Raw genomic sequence first — 19568 nt, forward strand, 5'->3', positions numbered from 1 at the left:
AGAAGACACAAGGCAGAAGGTTCATTTGTGTATTGATTTGCAGATGAAGGATGAAAAGCCTGTAGGAAGCAGCGGGGACTCCTCCGCCCCTGAGCCGTCTCCGTTTGCGCCCCCCGCCAAACCTCTGAAGAAAAATCGTCCGAGCGCCTACTCGCCTACAGAGGACACTTTCAAAGACACAGCCAACCTCGTGAAAGAGGACAGCGACGTATAACCCCCTCTCTCACAGATGGGGAAATGAAAAAAAAAAAAAAACACGCTTTGCACAGAATTTATTTTTTTATGCAGCCTGTGTACAAACTCAAATTGTTGTAGGAGAGAGAAACACATTTCTATAGAATGAGAAAAAAGTCTGGTGTGACTATGCCTTCTGATATTTCTTATGCCAATTCTTGTGTTAATGTTTTCTTTATTCTGATGTACTATATGTATATCTTTGCACTGAAGCTGCTGATAGAAATGTTAATAAATAAGTTGTATATTTGTAAATTTGAACAGTAAGATTTTTGTCAGAAAATATCTTTGTAATAGATCCTATGAATAGTTCAACATAAACACGATAAGAGACATAAAAAGTGAGCTGCATTCTGAATGTACAGTACTTACATGATGGAGGGTTATGTAGTAATTATATTTTTATTGCCACTGAACAAAACTGAAGATGTATTTACTTCCTCTTCATGTTTATATACCTCATTTCAGGGCTGGAAACTTAAAGCAACACAGTAATAATTGGGTTCAAACTTATCCAAACTTATTAAATTCTACCTTTTGTTTCCCAGACTTTGAATCAACGCGATCATGCTTGTTGTATTGATATCGGAACAATGGCCGAAATGGTTTGGAAAAATACTTGAACGTGCTCCTGTTTATCACATGGAACTGAATTTACATAGTTGATTATCTTGACATGACCCGAGGATGCCGATGTAGACAGATGTTTTATAAATTCTTCACAGAATGATTTATTTTGTATCATAATGACGACAAATAAAAACTGTATCTGTGATCATCCACAACATGCCCGCATGGTTTTAAATTGCTGCTGCTGAAACATGAATGAATAAATTTCCTATTTTGTAACACTGTCGTGACACTTGTTTTTTACCTAACAGAAACTTTGCAGCGCCTACTAGACTGTTCTTTCATCCTTAGGTGAAGGAAGAAGCACTTTGACCACAAAGTCAGACACAAATGGCGGCATGTAGGACAGAGGAATCCATAAAAACTTGGCATCCCAGCCTGCACTATAACGTGTGCGAGGGAAGCGGGCTGTCAGCGCGTGCTGCATACACCTGGTCACTTTGGAGAGGTCTGCACTGCAGAGGAGGCCCATAGAGAAGTCCTGAGCTTTCAGATCTGAGGGGGAGAAACAAAAGGAGGAAGTTAGTATGTTTAACTTAATTTATTTGTTGCAAATGTCGGATCCCATCGGCTATAGTCTGAAGACGATATAGCCTCTGCGGACAACGGTGAACACGTCGGGCGTGTCTGGTTCAGCCAGCGGTTACAGATAAACAACTTCCACACAAGACTTCCTTTTCCGCGTGCTGCATTATTTACAGAAGAAGAAACCGTTTTTCTTGGGATTTACTTTAATTAACGGGTCTTACCTTTGCCGAAATTTCAACATCCTAATGCAGATTATTAAAAAGTAAAAATGAAGCTTTGTCAGGTCTGTCCTCAAGAGGAGAAGAAAACGTTTAAAATGCTCGTTTGTTGAACGGAGGTCGGACTGATCATTTCTGATGCATTCAAGGAAGTCTGGAAATCTGAGTGCTGAACGGCTTTCGTGACACAGCATCAAGGGAATTTATCTTAAGTTGAATATTATTTTCTGCTTTTGCTCTCCACACGTGGTTTTTCCTACATACGCAGCAGCCTGCTGATACGTGATTGGTCAATATTACTCGGACTACAAGCGTAGTACAAACAGAAACCAGAACACTTGCCATCCCTTAAATCCATGTCCCTGCCTACAGATTCTACATTTCTATGTAGAATAGAAATGCAGATACTACATTTCTATGTAGAATCTGTAAAAACAGATTAATATGTTGCTGAATGTGATGATGCCACTCACAGTCGTCAAAGTACGTAGCCCCGTAGGAGTCTTTGACACCCTGAGGGAGGCGGGCCCACAGCCTCCTCAGGTCTGGCTCAATGAGATCCAGCTGTGTGACACCTGTCTTAAAGAAACCCGGTTCGATGATGCTCACTTTGACCCCAAACTCTTTCATGTTAATCCTGGAAAGAAAAAGAAGAAGGGCATAACGTTTCTGATGTGTAACTGGAAATCTGCATATAACTCTTAAAGCCTGCTTTTTATTATTCATTGTTTAAGATGAAGCCAGTTGTTCCCAACGTTTTGGCTACACATCTTCAGACTACTATGATTTGTTATCAGTTCCATCCAGCACCTTATTCCCCTCTAAACTTCTCACATGGTTTAATTTAAAGACCTGTTATGGGCATAAAGATACTTAATGTTCTTGCCTTAATGCTTAAAGACTCCCAGCACTTTAATTTAATCATATCTAGATGTCCCCTCCCCAGTGGTATCTAAAACATATATTTAGTATTTCTTTCACCGTGACAGCAGCATTGCCTTGGCCGTAAAGAAAGTGATGTATTTGTTGGTTTCTTATAACCTCTTCCTCGTCCTAATCTTCAGAAGGTGTGTGATAAATCCTGAGGTACCTGAGGGAGTCGGAGAACGCTTCCACTCCATATTTGGACAGACAGTATCCTCCACCAGTGAGAGACAATCTGCCTAGCACACTGGCCACGTTCACCACCCTGCCCCGCGCCTTTTTCAGCAGGGGCAGAAACTGGAGAGTGACGTCAATGACTCCGATCAGATTCACATCCAAGACCTTTGTGAAGTCCTCGATCTGCATCCACTCGACCGGTCCGATGGGTATGGACCTGCCGGCGTTATTCACCAGACCCCACAGACCTGCAGAGACACAAGGCAGCAGAAGACGGGCTGATATCAACTTTGAACCTCAGATTAAGTCTTAGGAGTAAAAAGGCCTGGATTCCCGGCACTGTTTACGTGTCTATATTGTATTTTAAAAGGCTTCTTTTGCGCACTACATAACAACTTCACTCTGGATAAACTACTGATAGTACTGCAGTAATCACTAATTCTTTATCATACAGTTATTTCCGACCAAGTAATCTGATTGGATAAGAGGCATTCCTTGAGTGCTGACACAGAGGATAAGATCAATGGGACTTTTCACTCTGTATCACTCCGCCTCAGCCCCATGTTCTGAATAGTTCCTTAACATTACAGCAGACCGTGTATGTTTATATACCTCTGAATCACACAGTAGACTCATGATGCTAATTTAAAACATACAGATAAACATGATTAAAAACAGCTGATTGGTGGTCACCTGTAGACACAGAGTGCAGGAGAATGTTTGGGTTGCTTGCCAACAATAGTCCAGTTTTAGTTAAGTTGTGGAACTAGTTATAGGCTGGGAGCCAGGCCCAGCCCTCAGGATGTTTTAGCTACCTGTATGTAGGTATGGAATCTGGCAGGGTGAGTCCTGAAACGTATGGGAAAGTAACAAAATAAGACTTAGGCTGCCATTTTATTTTGAAAAATCAAAAAAAATAAGGACTGTCCAATTGACATATGCTCATCAAAAATGAGATTAAATTAAAATTCACTATCTCACATGTATGTAAATAACTGCCCAAGTTTAGCTTAAATTTGAGCCCAAGATGACCTTTCTGTCTTCAAAATGACCCTTTCTATGACCCAAATGCTTCATTGTACCTCAAATCACAAAGACCAGAATTGTCAGTTACCAGCCTTCCAGATGAGTTAAAGCACGTCTCTTGTATCCAGCAACATTTTCACCTGTACTGCTACTACTGCTATCTGGACTTAAGAACGTAAAACATAAAACACTGAATACTATAGTAGGTAAAAATTAAATTCTTTAATTAAATTGGGAAAAGGTATGTTGTTTCTGCACAGACACCAATACACTCAAGCTGTGAGCAGTTAAAATTATAGTAACAATGCAGACTAACATGACCACCATAAGATCATGAAGCCAGCAATCAATATTTAGGAATATTTTAGCCTAGAAAGAAAGAAAGAATGTAAACAGGGCCTGTGTCTGTCTTTAATGTGCGGCGCCTTGTCACTAAAACGTCCTCTCCATGTCCTTTTCACAGGTCTCCTTGGCTGCTCTCGGCCCTTATGGTGGGCAACATGGAAGGTAATACCCCTACTCTTTTAGTTGATGGAGCAAAAAATAATCTATTGATGATTATTACTTTTTACTCCTATTTACCGCTTGGGTTGTTTAAAAGCAATATTATATGGGAGGTCGTGATGTTGTACTGAATATCATCATGCTGATTATCTGCGGCACTCGGCCCGCGGTCTCATGCTATTGTTTGTTTGTATTAGGCCTGGGACCAAGTGTTATTTTCATTATTGACTAATCTCCCAATTATAATCATAAAATAATGGATTAATCATTTTAGCCGGGCTGTGCAATGTTATAAAAACATTAGTTCAATCATTAGTTTTATTCCACTAATTCTCCAAAACCCTGAAAGATTCACTGACTAACTTAAAGGCTGAAATCAGAGAACGTTTGACATTTGTTCATGTAAAACACTTCAAATGATTGTAAATAAGATCATCTATAATCTGTCATATTAAATAGATAAGTATTTGTAGTCATATACGTTTATGTTTCTATGGCATGTTTAAGAGTCTAATCATATTCTTGGTCTGTTTTTACATTTCTAAATTGTGTTGTTTTTACACCAGCACTTGAATAAACTCTCTTAACGTTATATCCTCGTCTTACAGTTATGTAAGGAGTGAGACGGACATATCTCACATTGCAGGGGCCAGAAAACTAATGAGACTCTTCTATATAATATGTCTGCAGCGGAAATGTTGTATCTAATCAGTGTTGCAATTCCTAAATATTGCACGCAACTATGGAGATTAATATAGAGTACATACTGTTTGATAAATATGCTCTCTCCTTAGTTAAGTCCACCAGACCCAAGACGGACTAGAAACTAAAACTACAAGAAAGCTTTTAAAAGTTTACATCACAGTCAGGATCAGCTTTTATCAATGTATGGGTCAGATTTATGTGTGAGGAAGCTTTACTGTGCTCCTGGCTGTTTAAACTCAGCCTATGATGTAAGTATTTTCAGTAGGAGGATGATGAGTCGATGATGGGATGGTCCAGGTTGTCTTTATCTCCTCCTGTGCCTCACTCTGACTGGCACCCCTATCTGTGTGAGCATGTGTGCCCCCCGCCGTCCGCCCCGCCTCACCTCGCTCTCCGACCTCTCCTCTCACAAACTCCACCGCCCTCCCGATGCTCGCTCCGTCTGTAACATCCAGCAGGAGGGTCTTCAGCCTGGTGGAGGCCGCCGCCGCCGCCAGATCTGCTGCACCTTTCTCAGTGAAACAGGCGGCGATGACGTGGAAACCTTTTCCATCCAGCTGCCTGGCCACCAAGTTCCCAAAGCCACTGTCGCAGCCTGTGATGAAGACGTGTTTGCTGCTGAAGCCCTCCACCCGATAGGAGTCTCTGATGAACCAGCGGATGAAGGTGAGAGCGACCAGAAGTGAAGCACAGGACAAGGCCGGGTGCGAGAGGATCACCTGAAACACACAATCCACAGCTTTGACTCTTTTTTTCTTATAAATATTCAACACATATTTCCTGTAAAAAGTGTAGAAAACAGAAGGGAATTATTGTGCAAATAGTGCAAACAAAGAGAAATCTACTCACCTCTAATAAACATGTTGTTAGATTGTCAGTGGACAACTGCAGGGAGAAACATAAAATGTATTTAACACCAAAACTTTGCATAACTACAGTCAGTACATGTACTCAAGTTTCCACGATACATTCATAAAATAGAAAACCTTGTGACAGATTAAACTTCTGGTTTACAAACTAATTCAATCAATGTCCTTCTCACATTTCACATGTTAATGTGTTGTTGGCAGCAATGACACATTTCCCCTCTTAACTTCACTGGTGGCTTGATTAAAAGATTGCTTGAGGCACAGAGGTCAAACTGGCTAGTATTATATATAGAGAGAAAACTTAAGCTACATTTACGTATTTAAAACTTTCCTTAAATCATATCATGACCCCTCAGATTCATCTTGAGGCCTTTTGGAGGCTCCTGACCCCTAGATTTGAAAACACTGGACTAAACAATTAACATGTCACATAATTTAAAGTAGAAGACAACCTGGAGCAGCTACAAATGCAATAGTATTAATAATGTTATACTGGCTGGTACTTTTAGTTTCTCTTTGACATTCTGGTCAAACACTAAACACAGACCATGTCTCCACCTTTGGCTCATGCTTGATGCAAACTGTTTGAACCCCAGGCTCGAGTATCTTTTTGTTACCAAGCTAAACATGTTAGAGCTAACTCGCTGTGTCCATGAGCTTCTTTATTGTCTGCAGGGACTTTATCTACCGGCTTAGCTACAACATTATCTAGGTAAACATTGTTAAGCAATAGCTTTCACGTCTGATGCACTTTATCCTCATTAATCCTAATCCTTAAAGGGTAATAGGAGCAGTACAAAAAGAAAACCTCGACTACCGAACAGGTAAAACGGAAGCTTACCTTCAAATTTACTTTTACTAGAACAGAACGTAAACTGAAACAATAGCTGCAATTAAGTGCAACTCAAAACCCGTTTTTTTAACTTGAATATAAACCCCTTCAATTTATTTTTTAAAAGTACTTAACCCCACAGACTTGTGTCAAACAGTACTACATAGGCATATGTCTGTTTAACCAATTTGCTACGAGAGCAGCCTGCAGCTACTTTTTGAAGCTCCGGCGCCCTCTAGTGGGATAATCTGGCCATGGCAGCTGCCGCACACTAGACATGTTACTACCTTATTTATACAGTTTGTGGTTACTACCAATGTTTTAACATAATGGAGGGTTTGTTTAATAATTTCCCAGGGTACCAACAGGGTATTAACTGGTATACATCTGTTGTACAATAATCTATGTGCTAATAATTACGTAACAAAAATCGTAGTATAGATTAGATAAGATTGGTTGTGCCTATTCAAAGGAAATGAAAGAAATGACAATATTTACTTAATGACAGATCAGTTTCCACTTGTACTTCATAATAACACAGAGGCACAGCTTAGGTAACCTGTAATTTTTTTTAAAATATATATTATTTACAGAAGATTTTAAAATATTAGTTATATATTTAACTACCAAACAGTACAATTTGGTCCATACTGGCCTGCAGTAACATGTTCGTAACATATGAATGCACCGGCAAATCAACAACAACAATATCACTCACAGGGTCAATGTGTTTCCATAATAACAACTTTTTTATGAGCATTTTGTTGCTGCAAAGTTGGAATGATCTTCAGACCTCCTCAACCACTGTGCTATAACAATACACAAGAGATTCACTGAAACAACAACCATTCACTTCTACTGTAAGTGGTTTATTAGCTTTTTAGCTTATAAATCCAATTCAGTACATTTATTTTTGTTGATATGGTCCTTTAATGCAACACTTTTCACTAAACTACTAGAGGGCAACTTATCTCACTGTCTTGTTTTGAGCAAAAAATAAATAAACAAAGCAATAATTCACTAAAATGTTCATTAGTTAGCAAGTTACTGATCAGCTAATATCCAATGCTAGCCATGTGTGCGCTCCTAATCAGAATCAAAGCCAATTAACACCTATTTAGGATGTAGAATGTGTAACAATAAGGCAAACATACCATGGCTGCAGGTCTTTAGATGAAGATGTTTAATGATCAGGGAATAAGAGTGAACTGCACGCAGTCAGGATCCTCTCTCCGTCAACAGCGAAAGCTTCCGCTGAAGTTGTGTTATTGTGTCATGATAGGTCAGTGTGTCTGCTTACGGAGTCAAGGTCCATCGTGTGTATAACAGCGGGGCTGAATGTTTCGCCAGCGTGGGGATTGTGTAATAGACACAACAAGATTACACGACCTCTAGTTGTGATATATTCACCTTAAATCCACTTTTGAAAAACCTCGGCCCAAAGGTTACAGCGACGCACTGTTCACTGTAACAGCGCGTTCTCACACACAGAACATATTGTTTTCTATGTTTGATATGAAATTAACAATGTGAAGAGCAGGTTTAAAGAGAAACCTCGGAGCCAAAGTCCATTAAGAAGAAAAGCTTTCAAGTTTCGTAGAGGTGTGACTTTGTTCAGATCAATATCATATGACTTAAAGGGGGGGGTATTATGCTAATTTTAAGCTTTACTTCACCCAGGTTTGGTCTGGACCTCCATCAATGTAAAATTATATACATGTTTTAAAATGTGAAACAGCATAATACCCCCTCTTTAAGAAGCAAAGGCCGTTATCAGTGCTCTGTGGTCACATAACACTTTATTTAAATGTTTTTTATCTTAAGAAGTATGTAAGAAGTATATAATAAAGACGCAAACAAGTTAAATAATACAGAAATTTTGATTTATTTAATGATTTATTATAGATATAATGCTGTCAGGGGTTAAGTTAAGCAAATATTCTACATGTATTGAATTAGTGCTCTTAGTGTTGGACTTCAACTGTACAGAAACTACAGTACAGATACTATTGGTCTGGGGCTACTTTTGTAGAGGAATCTGTCACATATGAAGGAGGGCATGTAGGAAAAAGGCAGCCAGATGAACTTTGCGTCCCATCCAACAGTGTAGCGCGTCCGAGGATGGACGGCAGAGATGGCGTGCTCCATAGAGCTGACCACCTTCATCAGGTTCCTGTCTGCCAGCGTATTAATCCTCTCCTCACACATATCAAGAGCTGAAAGAGAAGCATATTGTATTTTACAGGCACGTACATTTCTAATTGGTTCCTATGTATTTTGGCACTGAAGGTTCAATTGTTGCATTACTAAATACTGAATGGACAGTTTAACAATAAGTTAGTGATTATAAAAGATTAGATTGACAAGCAAACATTTTCAATTCAAAATATAAAGAATAACGTCCGTATTCATCTAAATTAAACTCAGATTTATGTCCACTGTGTCCAATAATAGATAAATACCATGATATAGTTCTTTATAGAAAACTGTATTTATTGTTTTTTTTTAATACGTATTTATTATGTTGCAAACATTGTTAAAAAAATGTCTCTAATGATGCAACATTTTGATCTTCTTGGTCGGTTAAAACGTCACTGCAGCTCGACAGAAAACACTTTGCCCGTAGTATGACCTGTCTTGAGACGTGCAGCTCATTGAATTTGGTCAAAGGATCAATAAAGACTGAGGACTTTAGCATAGAGCGGGTATTCTCAGCCTGGTGGGCAGAATTTAAGTCACTGTCCTTCTAGACAATAATGCTGAGATCAAGAGCGAATTTATGTTTAACAGACAGGTATGATTGTTGAGTATGTCTATCCGTTTTACTGTTAATACCCAGGATTCTGTAAAGCAGCCCGGATACTGGTGAAGTATCCATGTGGAATAAAAGTACGTGAATTCTATCCTGGAAAAATACCCTGCACTGTCCTTACTTTACCTTTAGACTAAATTTTTAGTGATTGTTTTGAGACTGTCTAGGTCAGAGCAGCTTTCCAGTTCCCTGATTTAAGTTTCTTCTATACCACTTTTAAATATTTTACCTCTCAAGAGAAGTATGTTTATGTTATGTTCTCATTTGATTTTCTTTTTTTGCTATTTATATTTAGTCATTTATTTTCCCTCAGTGTGCTATTACTGTGTGCACTTTGTAACTTGGTCTTAAAAAAGTCCTACATAAAGACTAAAATTAAATTAAATTCTCTTATGTATGATTCTGAATTATCACATTTTATTTTTGTTAACCTTCTTAAGAAAAAAATCTATTGAACTACAGCAGGGGTTCCCAACATTTTTGACTTAACGGACCAGACAGTAGCTTCAATGTGTTGGACGGACCGGGGGGGGTTTAGTACGGGACGATCGACGGCAGGGAGAGTGTGATCTACAAGCAGTTTATCAGTATTGATATGATCCAGCAGTGAGCAGTTTATAATCATGCAGCACAGTGAGGACATAGATCTGTGTGTTTCTAATGGTCATCCCCTGACTAAATAGGGTCATGATCGGTACCGTATTTCCATGAGCAACTTAAAATAAATAAGCTTCATCTCCTCATGCTGTGATTGAGATGAGCTGGAGGTGATCCATGCGTACTTTATCAAAATGATCGGAGTTATGCGCGCGGGGAGGAGACGGACGTTAGGAGAGCAGGAGATATGACACAGATCTGTGTTTTGATGCTCTGTAGCCAACCTGTCTCAGTGACGTCGCGATCGGTCCGTATTTCACAATTAAAGCAAACATTTGTCACCACATTCTGTCATATGTCCATATGCTGTGCAGTTCATATATTTCACTGATAACACAGAGCTGTAGAGAGGCATCAGGCTTCAGGATCAAAAACTTTCAGATCAGACTTGCCAGGTCCGCGGTTTTTCCAAGGAATTGGTGTCATTTGACAGTGTCTTTAGAGGCGCGAGGCCCTGTACGGTTGCACACTTCGCATAGCCCAGGCGACGATTCTGACTCCATGTATGACTGGAATGTCACAGACACCTATTGGGTTCGCGGCCCGGTACTAAACGACTCAAGGCCCGGTACCGGTCCACAGACCGGGGGTTGGGAACCCCTGAACTATAGCAATCAATGTATTAGCAAAGTGCAGTAACTCACAATTCTGCAAGAAATTAGGTCCGTAGTCGTCCTTCACATCCTGAGGTAATCTGTCCCAGAGCTTACTAATGCCGTTCTGCAGAACCGCCACATCAGTCAAACCTGTTTTGAAGAAGCCGGGCTCGATGCACAAGACCTTGACTCCAAAATGGGCCATGTTTAAACTGAAACACAAAAAGTAAGTCATGAAGACACATGTGAATAACAAAGTGTGTTCAGCATGAAAACGTGAAAACTCCTCTCACCGTAGACTGTCATTGAAGGCCTCCACTCCGTACTTGGACACGCAGTACGGTCCACCAAACGAGCTGATGCGCCCGAATATGCTGGCGACGTTCACCACCCTGCCTCTGGCCTTCTTGATGAGAGGCAGTACGCTCAGTGTGACGTCGATTACGCCAAACAGGTTGACAGCCATCATGGCCTTGTGGTCCTCTACAGTCATCCAGTCATTAGGACCAGACGGCAGACCGACTCCAGCATTGTTCACGACAGCCCACAGGTCTAGAGCAATAGGAACAAGAAAAAACTGTTTCTCTCATTTTTGCTGGGAGATAGGTAAGAATAAAAATCAATAGCAGCTCTTTAGCTTAGCTTAGCATACACACTGGAAACAGATGGAAACAGCTTAATCCATTCAAAGACACACTGTAATAGCATACATCATGGTTTTATGGCTGGTTACATGCCTCACTGTTTCCCATTTCCACACACTGGTGAAGTCACCACGCCTGGCAACGTAAAGCTTCAGTGTTTCAGTTTAACCTGTAATCATGTAAACTGGTTACGTTGGTTAAATCAGGAAGTAAAACTGGAACAAGGGGAATAAGCATCTGTAGATACCAGAGATGCATTCAGGTAATTTGTCACCCTCATGATCATGATCACAGAGTTACCTGAAACACTGGCTCGGACACACCTCAGCGAGCACCCGTGTCTGACTTCACAGGAGATCGAATCCTTAAAGTTAAGGAGGCTTTCCTGCTGTTCGACCAGACAGGAGATGGGAAGATCAGCTACAGCCAGTGTGCGGACGTCATGCAGGCCCTGGGACAGAACTGATAATGAACAACAAGATGCTCGACTTTGTGCAGTTCCTGCCCAGACCATCGCTAAGAATAAAGATCAAGGCTCGACAGAGGATTTTGAGGAGGAACTGCGTGTCTTTGATAAAGAGGGCAATGGCAAAGTTATGGGAGCAGAGCTTCGTCATGTCCTCGCAATGCTAGGAGATGCTCTTGGCGGGACACGAAGATGCATCATGGTCAGAATGGTCATGAACGGATGAAGACAGAACTTTTCTTTAACCCTGCCACATGTAACCTCTAATCAAGGCTAGCTGTCTCCCCGTTTCCAGTCTTTATGCTAAGCTAGGCTAACTGGCTGCAGGCTGTAGCTTCATGTGAAACAAACAGACACAAGTGTGGTATCAATCTTCTCGTCTAAGTCTCAGCAAGAAAGCATATATGTTTATTTCTATACAATATATTGATTTTTTTTTGTTTAGATTATATATAAAATCCCACTGACAAGCATCATATGAAAATGATTTAAAAGCACACCCTAAAAATAAACAAAGCCACTCACATTTCTCTCCCACCAGCGTCTTGATGAAAGCTGTTGCCTTGGCGACACTCTCAGAGTCGGTGACATCCAGGTGAACGGTCGTCAGTCTATCAGAGGCTGTCTTCTTCAGCTCGTCCTCGCCCTTCTCAGTGTAACAACCTGCGATCACACAGAAGCCCAGCTTGTCCAGGTGCTTGGCGAGGAGGTTTCCGAAGCCGGTGTCACAGCCGGTGATGTAGACGTATTTATCTCCCTTGTTGGACACTCTTTTTCTTTCCTTGTACCAGCGGTAAATGAACCAGAGGACCGGCAAGCCGAGGATAGGCAGGAACATTTTTCTAAGTATAAAAAAGAAACGCCTTATTATACGGTTTGCTTGATATTATTTATGATTTAAATGTCAGAGCATCGAAAGGGCCCATTCCACATGGGATCACATAATAAAATTATAAATCCAGACTTCCAGCAGTTGACTCATTTTAAGCCAAAAGGCAAATCATTTCTGTGTACCAGATGATGTTCTTCAATACAATGCTGGTGATCACGGTTTAAACATTCAACTGACAGCAAACCTGCCCCCCCCTTTTTGCTGGACATACAGCATATTATTAAAGCCTTCAGGTAAGACATTCCAGCATGATTCAACTTGGAGCTACATTTTTGTGCAATGAGGATTTTGCCAGCAGTAAACTTTTCCATACTCATCACATGCACCAACTTGCTTTTATACAACAGTTAACCCCCTACGGTACGATGTTGCCTCTAGGCAACATACACATTTTTGTCCTTTTAAACTCACACAATACATCCCCACTTACGATGCAATACTTTGAAAAGGAGCCAGGACCATAAGGAACCAATAGCACTGTTTGAATTTGTCACATGACACTCTGGAGGTTTCAGTCTTTTCAGTCTGGAAAAAAATTGATTCACAATAATAGATGAGTAAAGCTTAATTTCTAATAGTTTAATGTACTATATTTGCTAATTAAGTAATGGAAACTTGTTAAATTGCAAATGTTGCCTTGAGGCAACACCGTACCATTATGGATTCACCATGACATTTTAGTATTGCGTATTTAGGTATATATACTGTTCAAAAGCATACCAGTCATCATAATTCTCTTTTTATCTCTACAATTTAACCTAGATAAATTTGATGTAGTAAAGTAAAGTTCAGGCTATTACTGTACGCTGCAGGCTATAGTCTACTATTACAGTGAACTTTTTGAGTCTTCTTTGCAGAGCAGCTATATTTATTATATATCTTTATACACAGGAGACTGACAGACACTGATGAAACTGAAAACAAGCATTCAAATGAAGCACCAATGATCCAACAGTGGGATTTGACATAACTGTCTTATTTTGCAGAAGGTTATGATAGTTTGTTTTGTTAAATGGTTCATGTAAAATGAAATATGCTTAGACTCTTCGACACATTCGTTCCAACAGGTTGTTCCACAATGGTATAGTGTTGCAGGCGACATTCAGGCATGCAATCTTATGTAAAGAGTTATTTTTGAATGCTTTTACATTTCAAATGGCATGCATTGTAACCTGTTGAGGCTACTGAGTATTTTCCATGTGTTTTTAAATAAATTTTGTTCAAAATTTGAAACAACTCTTTTTTCATGACTTACCATTATGGTACAGTGTTGCCTCAAGGCAACACACCCCAAAAAGTACCCCAAAAAATGTTTCTTGAAAATTTCTTCAGATTATGTTTATTTGGTCTATTTTATGACCAAAAAACACTCCAATTTTTTTTCCCCAACTGGCATCATAATGCGTACCATAGAGGGTTTAACAAGCGGCAAATAGTAGTAAGAAGTAAGAATCAACGGATTGTTATTTGCTCCACAAACTGAACTAGTTCCATAACTTAACTGAAACTGGACTGTTGTTGCCAAGCAACACAAAAATTCTCCTGCACTCTGAGTCTACAGGTTACCACAGATCAGCTCCTTTGTATGATGTTTATAATTTATCATCAACCAGTAAAACAAGAGTCTGCTGTGTGATTCAGAGGTACCAGCTTCATTAATGCTGTAAAGTTAATTAACAGTATTCAGAACACCTGGCTGAGGTGGAGTGATACACAGAGTGAAAAGTTCCAGTGATTTTGTTCTCTACATCGCCACCCTCTTGTCCAATGAGATTACTTGGTCAAAATCAACTGTTGTATAAAGTACATATATTAAAACATCCAGACACGTCCGACTTTGTTGATAAATAGCTCGATATTTTTGAAACCTTTTTTTTTAAAACATTATTTAAGGTTTTTAAACCTAACGTATTGTAATATGTTGGTATTCTGGAAATTACAATACCAATCTAATATGAAATGTTAAAAAGGACGCCTACCTGTGGTGATGTAGAATATCTGTGTATGATTCTCAAATGCTTAAAGCAAACGCACCAGACAAGGTGCGGTCAAAGATATGAACAGAAGCAGAAGTCACACAGAGTGCGACAGCTAAAAAATATCACAAACTTAATGATAACACAAAAAAGAACTACTGAAATACACAAACCTGGTCATGTTATGATGATGTTTGGCTCGCTAACTAGCATTCATTACTATCCTGGTATTCACACTTCGTTAGCAGCCTGTTTAAAAAGCTGGATATCATATCCACGGTGTAGCCTACTGTGAGATTCAAAGTAGTGAAACAAGCTTTAAACTGGTTGAACATCTTTTTGGACAGTGAAGAAAAAAAAAAAAACTTACACGTTTATTTTCTGCGTCAGAGCACGTAAATGTGTCAGACAGCCGGGCAGCAGGGTGTGAACCTCCAGGAGGACAGGTGAGAAAGACCGAAAAAGTTTGATCGTTATTTTAACTTGATGCAACTTTATATCTACTGCGACTTCCGGGAAACTCAGCTGCCTCCTCCTCCTCTTTTGCAGCCTCTTTTCATCGAACACTTTGTGTGAACAGTGCCATCTGCTTGACTTTATGTGATAGTGTCAGGTAGAAAAAGAAGAAGAAGCTGAAGAAGTTACATTAATTAGTATTTGTCCAGAGCAGGCATGGAACTATACTAATATTTCAATACAATTGTCTTCTTGTTCTTTATTTTGAAAATATAAATTCAGGAAAACTTTACAACTTGCATTTGCATTAAAATAAGACTGATTTCACAGTTCAAGATTTGAATCTGTATGGGCCAGTTTCACGGACAAGGCTTTGATTAAGCCAGGAGTAGGCCTGAATATGTACTAGTTAAACCAGGAAATTTGTGGCTTTCATGTACGTGGCTTAAGTTTAGCTTAGTTAGTCTGTGACTATGGAGTCCTGGAGTAAGGTAAGTAAGCCTAAAAGAGAACACCAGGGTTACGCCTCATTAGGTGAATCTTGAGAATTTGTTCAAAATACGTTAGTGAGTCTGAAAAAACTCTACTAAAACAAAACTGTGTCCAACAATCCAGTAATTTAAAGTAAAAGCCAGACTGTTTTCACTGAGCAAGAGAAAAAGAGTGGTTGGGCTGCAATTTTCAGTAAGTTGAACACAAATGAAAATATGACAAGAAAAGTTCAACTTCTTGTGAGATATCTGTTTTGCTTTTCTTATATTTCTATTTTTGTGACATACATTTTTAGACTCTGTGGAAGAACCTTAAAGTGGTGTAAAAAAAAAAAAAAAAAAAAAGCAGAGATCAGAAGAGTGTGATTTAATACTGGTGAATTGTGTACCAGATGATGACCTGAGCACAAATGATAAATATATCAAGAAAGTAACTTGGTTACTGTTTTTAGTAAATATATCCCACTGTCTGTGTCAATCTTTATTCTTCTTTCATACTAAGGACCAAATGAGTTCATTGCTTCTAATGGAGTATTTTAATCACCACAAACTATGTCTTTAAGACCGATCGATTTTGTCACTCTTTTAATTTTGCTGCACACTATTAAAACATTTTAAAAGGCATAAATAATCCATAATGAATACATTCCATATTTAAATGCATCTCATCTGGTTGTGCTTCAATGTAAAAGCATCTCTGTATGAAAGTCCTTGTTGGTCATTGCTGGCCTCAGCTATGGGCACATCTGCTTGAGCCTGATTTTCCATTGGAGGATCAGGACAGCAATGCTGCTTCAGGTAGTAGCACTCCGGTTACACTTATCCACAACTACTTGTCTGACTGGCCTCTGTAGTGCATGTTGGTCTTCATTTAGATATTCCAAATAGTCCATGCTTCTTCACAAACAGTACTAAGCAGAAGTTAAACCTGCCTCTTTGAAAGATTAATTTAAGCTTCAGTTTAGAGTAGCCCTAACCTTCCCTCTTGCAATTATCTTAGTTTAATCCAGAACAGGTTAAGTCTATGACTATTTTAAGGCAAGTCTATGCAAGTCGCTTCAAGTTAAGACAGCTCAGACAGGCTTTTTAGTCTGGGACTAGGCTTAAGCCTTCTCTGTGAAACTGGCCCATAGAGTATAAGTGCAACAACACGTTAGACAAGTCATACAAGTCATTCAGAATTTCTCAAACAATGCAGAGTATGGATGTTACATATTTTTAAGTGTACCTCATGTTATTGAAAACGTGATAAGACTCATAAGATTTGTTGTATCTTGAGGTTTTTTTTATTGAGGATTAAATAATCATTGTGCAAATCTTGCTTCATATGTTGTCTCATCCCGGGCCTCTTTAAGTGGAGTGTCAGGTCAGGTCCTGTCTTTGCTTTGTGCTCTCTGCTGAAATAAAACAACATTACAAAGGTCAATACACATATGGTGCAGTCTGACTTTTGACTGTGTATCACAAGCTCCCACATTATAATCTTATTATAATGTTATGTATTACAATCTGTTATTTGCATGAACTAAGATTGAAAATATAGTCTGCATTGTCTTTTTAAGGTGGCATGTCATTACATGGGCTGCAACATTACATGACATATTAGTAGTATTCTTTATATTTAACAAGCTTTAAGAAAAGTTTGAACAAAAGACACAGCTGTCATTAGGTAAGAGGCGACGTACACCCTGGAAAGGTCACCTGTCAATCACAGTGATGACACATAAACAACCATTCAGGCTCACACTCACACCTATAGGCAGCTATAGTATCGTCAATCAACGAGCATGTCTTTGACAGTGGGAGGAAGCCGGCGCACCCAGAGGGAACCCACACATGCACAGGGAGAAGATGCGAGTTGATTTGCCGTTGTGTTTTCTGATTTGCCGTTGTGTTTTCTAACTTGCCGTTGTGATTTGCACTTCAGGGCCACCGTAGGCTGAGGGATACAAAAGCACACATTTGGCCTCATTGGCTTTAGGAACACCATCACTGGATATGACAGTTACACAAAGAGGCCACAAGATGGTGCTGTTCTTCAGCTAAGTGATGCCATCTGTAAACTAAGTTGTCCACTTTCCCATTTTAAAGTAACAACCTCACGAGTGTCTTAACTCAAAGTTAACCTGCCTAAATTAGCTATTACTCTTATTCTGTAACCATCATATATTTTTGTCTCATATTTTGTGCTTGGATAAAACAAATCATAATCTGAATTTAAATAAAGACACTTGAAAAAGGATATCATTCTGATGTTCTTACAAAATCAATCTATGACTGCCTTACAGAGAAGTAACCTTTCCACTCTTTGGCCTCACAACCATCGATTGTTGCCTCCACCTCCTCTTGATGTACAAAAATAAAGCAAAAAAAAACTGCCATTTAAAGCTCCTTTTTCGCTGGTTATGAAACAGGCTGAAATTTATTCTGATGACTCTATATGACCTACAAAAGCAAACCAGACCATCAGCGACAAGATTGATTATTTCTATATAGTTATTTTTAATGCCTGAAACCGCTGGTGGGGGGTAGGTGTCAGATGAGGCCTTTGTTTCCATTTTACAGGGCAAACATTTAAAGTGAGTGATACATATGACTGTTAAAGAAAGCAGGATGAGATTTTTTGTGTGAAAAAAACACCACTTAAGCATGTACAGGACAAAATCAGCAAAGAGACTAGAGGTACGGCTTTGTCCACAGGGGGCACCAACTTCAACACAAACCGAAAGTTCTCACAGGAGCTTTAAGGACAAATTCCAGTTACCACTTAACTCATTCAAACATTTTCTGCAGCATTTCACAAGATACTTAACTCTTGTATTGCATCTGATAGTGTACACATTTGAAAAAGAAGACTATTTTGGCAGAGAAACGTATTTCCTACATTGACTATAATGTTGTGCACAGTTGGTAACGCAGGCCTCTCCATGCCAGAAAACCTTCAGCTCCGTGAGAAAGATCAGATTAGTTTATCAAAGTGGGCTTTCCGAGCTCCTCCTTCCTGTGCTATTATCAATCACCTGTGTTGTGAATAATAACCAGTTGTAAAGATGGAGCAAACTCTGAACCCAGGCCCTGTCCTAGCGGTCATTAACCCCCGAACATCTGCTTGATATGTATAATTAGGCCTCCATTTCCACTTGTTGTAAACAACATTGAGTACATACTGTATGTACTAATAAATATAAGATTAAATAAGGAAGCTTTACACTGTTGAAAAGTTACAGTGATACAGATAATGTCATATGAATTTGTCATGTCATGTGAATTTACCTTTGGGGATCAATAAAGTTATTTTTATTGTTAACCCAAATACACAAATATATAAAATATATATAAAAAGTTGCCAGATTAACATTTTTCCCATCTTATTTTCTTTTTGTCTTTAAAACAAACAACAACAAAAAAAGGTAATTCTGTTGAGTTCTAAGGACAAATACGGACTATATTTTAATTAATATTACATTGTGATTACAAAGAAAACATCAGACCACAGCAAATGGCCTCGCGGTCATTTAACCCGATTTACAATCCCTCATGATAAGCAGTAGACAGATATTACACCAAGATGTTCTTTATCAAACAGTGTTATTACTCTTTACATTTTGGCGTGGGTTTGTTTCCGAAGACACAGTCCACTGGTGTAACTAATAGCAGTTAATGTACAATTTGGTTTAGTGATTACAATAAAGTCTAGTAAAGGTCATACAGCTGACACCGGCCTTATCACTCTAAAGGGGGCGTAGATAATGACAAGGAGAGGCATGGTTACTTAATAATAATGTAGTTAAGATAGGAATTTAGTCTGATGAGCCTCAGTGATGAACGTGGATTTCTGAAGAAAGCAGAGAAGTGCAGGTACAGTACGCTTTGATTTTCTTACACATAAACTGATATGCTGTGTTTATATTCAGTCTGGATTCCCCTGGTT

General features: G+C 39.1%; 3 protein-coding genes across 5 annotated transcripts in view; 1 reads left to right on the forward strand and 2 right to left on the reverse strand.

The window, feature by feature from the left end:
• Positions 1-1066, forward strand: part of lrp2a (low density lipoprotein receptor-related protein 2a) — a 43545-nt gene extending 42479 nt beyond the window's left edge. For both annotated transcript variants that reach the window (XM_069662674.1, XM_069662675.1), the window contains one exon: positions 44-1066. In XM_069662674.1, the coding sequence (XP_069518775.1) occupies positions 44-214 (171 nt within the window). In that variant the 3' untranslated portion in view covers positions 215-1066. The remainder of the gene's footprint in view (positions 1-43) is intronic.
• A 66-nt stretch (positions 1067-1132) lies between these two features.
• rdh1 (retinol dehydrogenase 1) lies at positions 1133-7314 on the reverse strand. The gene is made up of 6 exons (XM_069663451.1): positions 7285-7314; positions 5796-5831; positions 5332-5665; positions 2701-2959; positions 2084-2247; positions 1133-1359 (listed from the first exon to the last, which is right to left on the reverse strand). Exons 1-6 carry the CDS (start codon positions 7312-7314, stop codon positions 1133-1135), a joined length of 1050 nt encoding a protein of 349 aa, XP_069519552.1.
• Positions 7315-8549: 1235 nt separating this feature from the next.
• dhrs9 (dehydrogenase/reductase (SDR family) member 9) lies at positions 8550-15199 on the reverse strand. 2 transcript variants are annotated; one of them, XM_069663070.1, is made up of 5 exons: positions 15061-15199; positions 12348-12664; positions 11006-11264; positions 10761-10924; positions 8550-8863 (listed from the first exon to the last, which is right to left on the reverse strand). In XM_069663070.1, exons 2-5 carry the CDS (start codon positions 12658-12660, stop codon positions 8640-8642), a joined length of 960 nt encoding a protein of 319 aa, XP_069519171.1. In that variant the 5' UTR covers positions 12661-12664; positions 15061-15199; the 3' UTR covers positions 8550-8639. The 2 variants fall into 2 exon arrangements, with proteins under 2 accessions (XP_069519171.1, XP_069519170.1); XM_069663069.1 differs by lacking the exon at positions 15061-15199 and adding an exon at positions 14864-15017.
• Between the last annotated feature and the right edge of the window lie 4369 nt (positions 15200-19568).

This window comes from Semicossyphus pulcher, unplaced genomic scaffold (assembly GCF_022749685.1).
Source record: "Semicossyphus pulcher isolate SPU_LCO1_2020_fin unplaced genomic scaffold, fSemPul1.0.p SCAF_15, whole genome shotgun sequence".
In the NCBI taxonomy this organism is placed as follows: domain Eukaryota; kingdom Metazoa; phylum Chordata; class Actinopteri; order Labriformes; family Labridae; genus Semicossyphus; species Semicossyphus pulcher.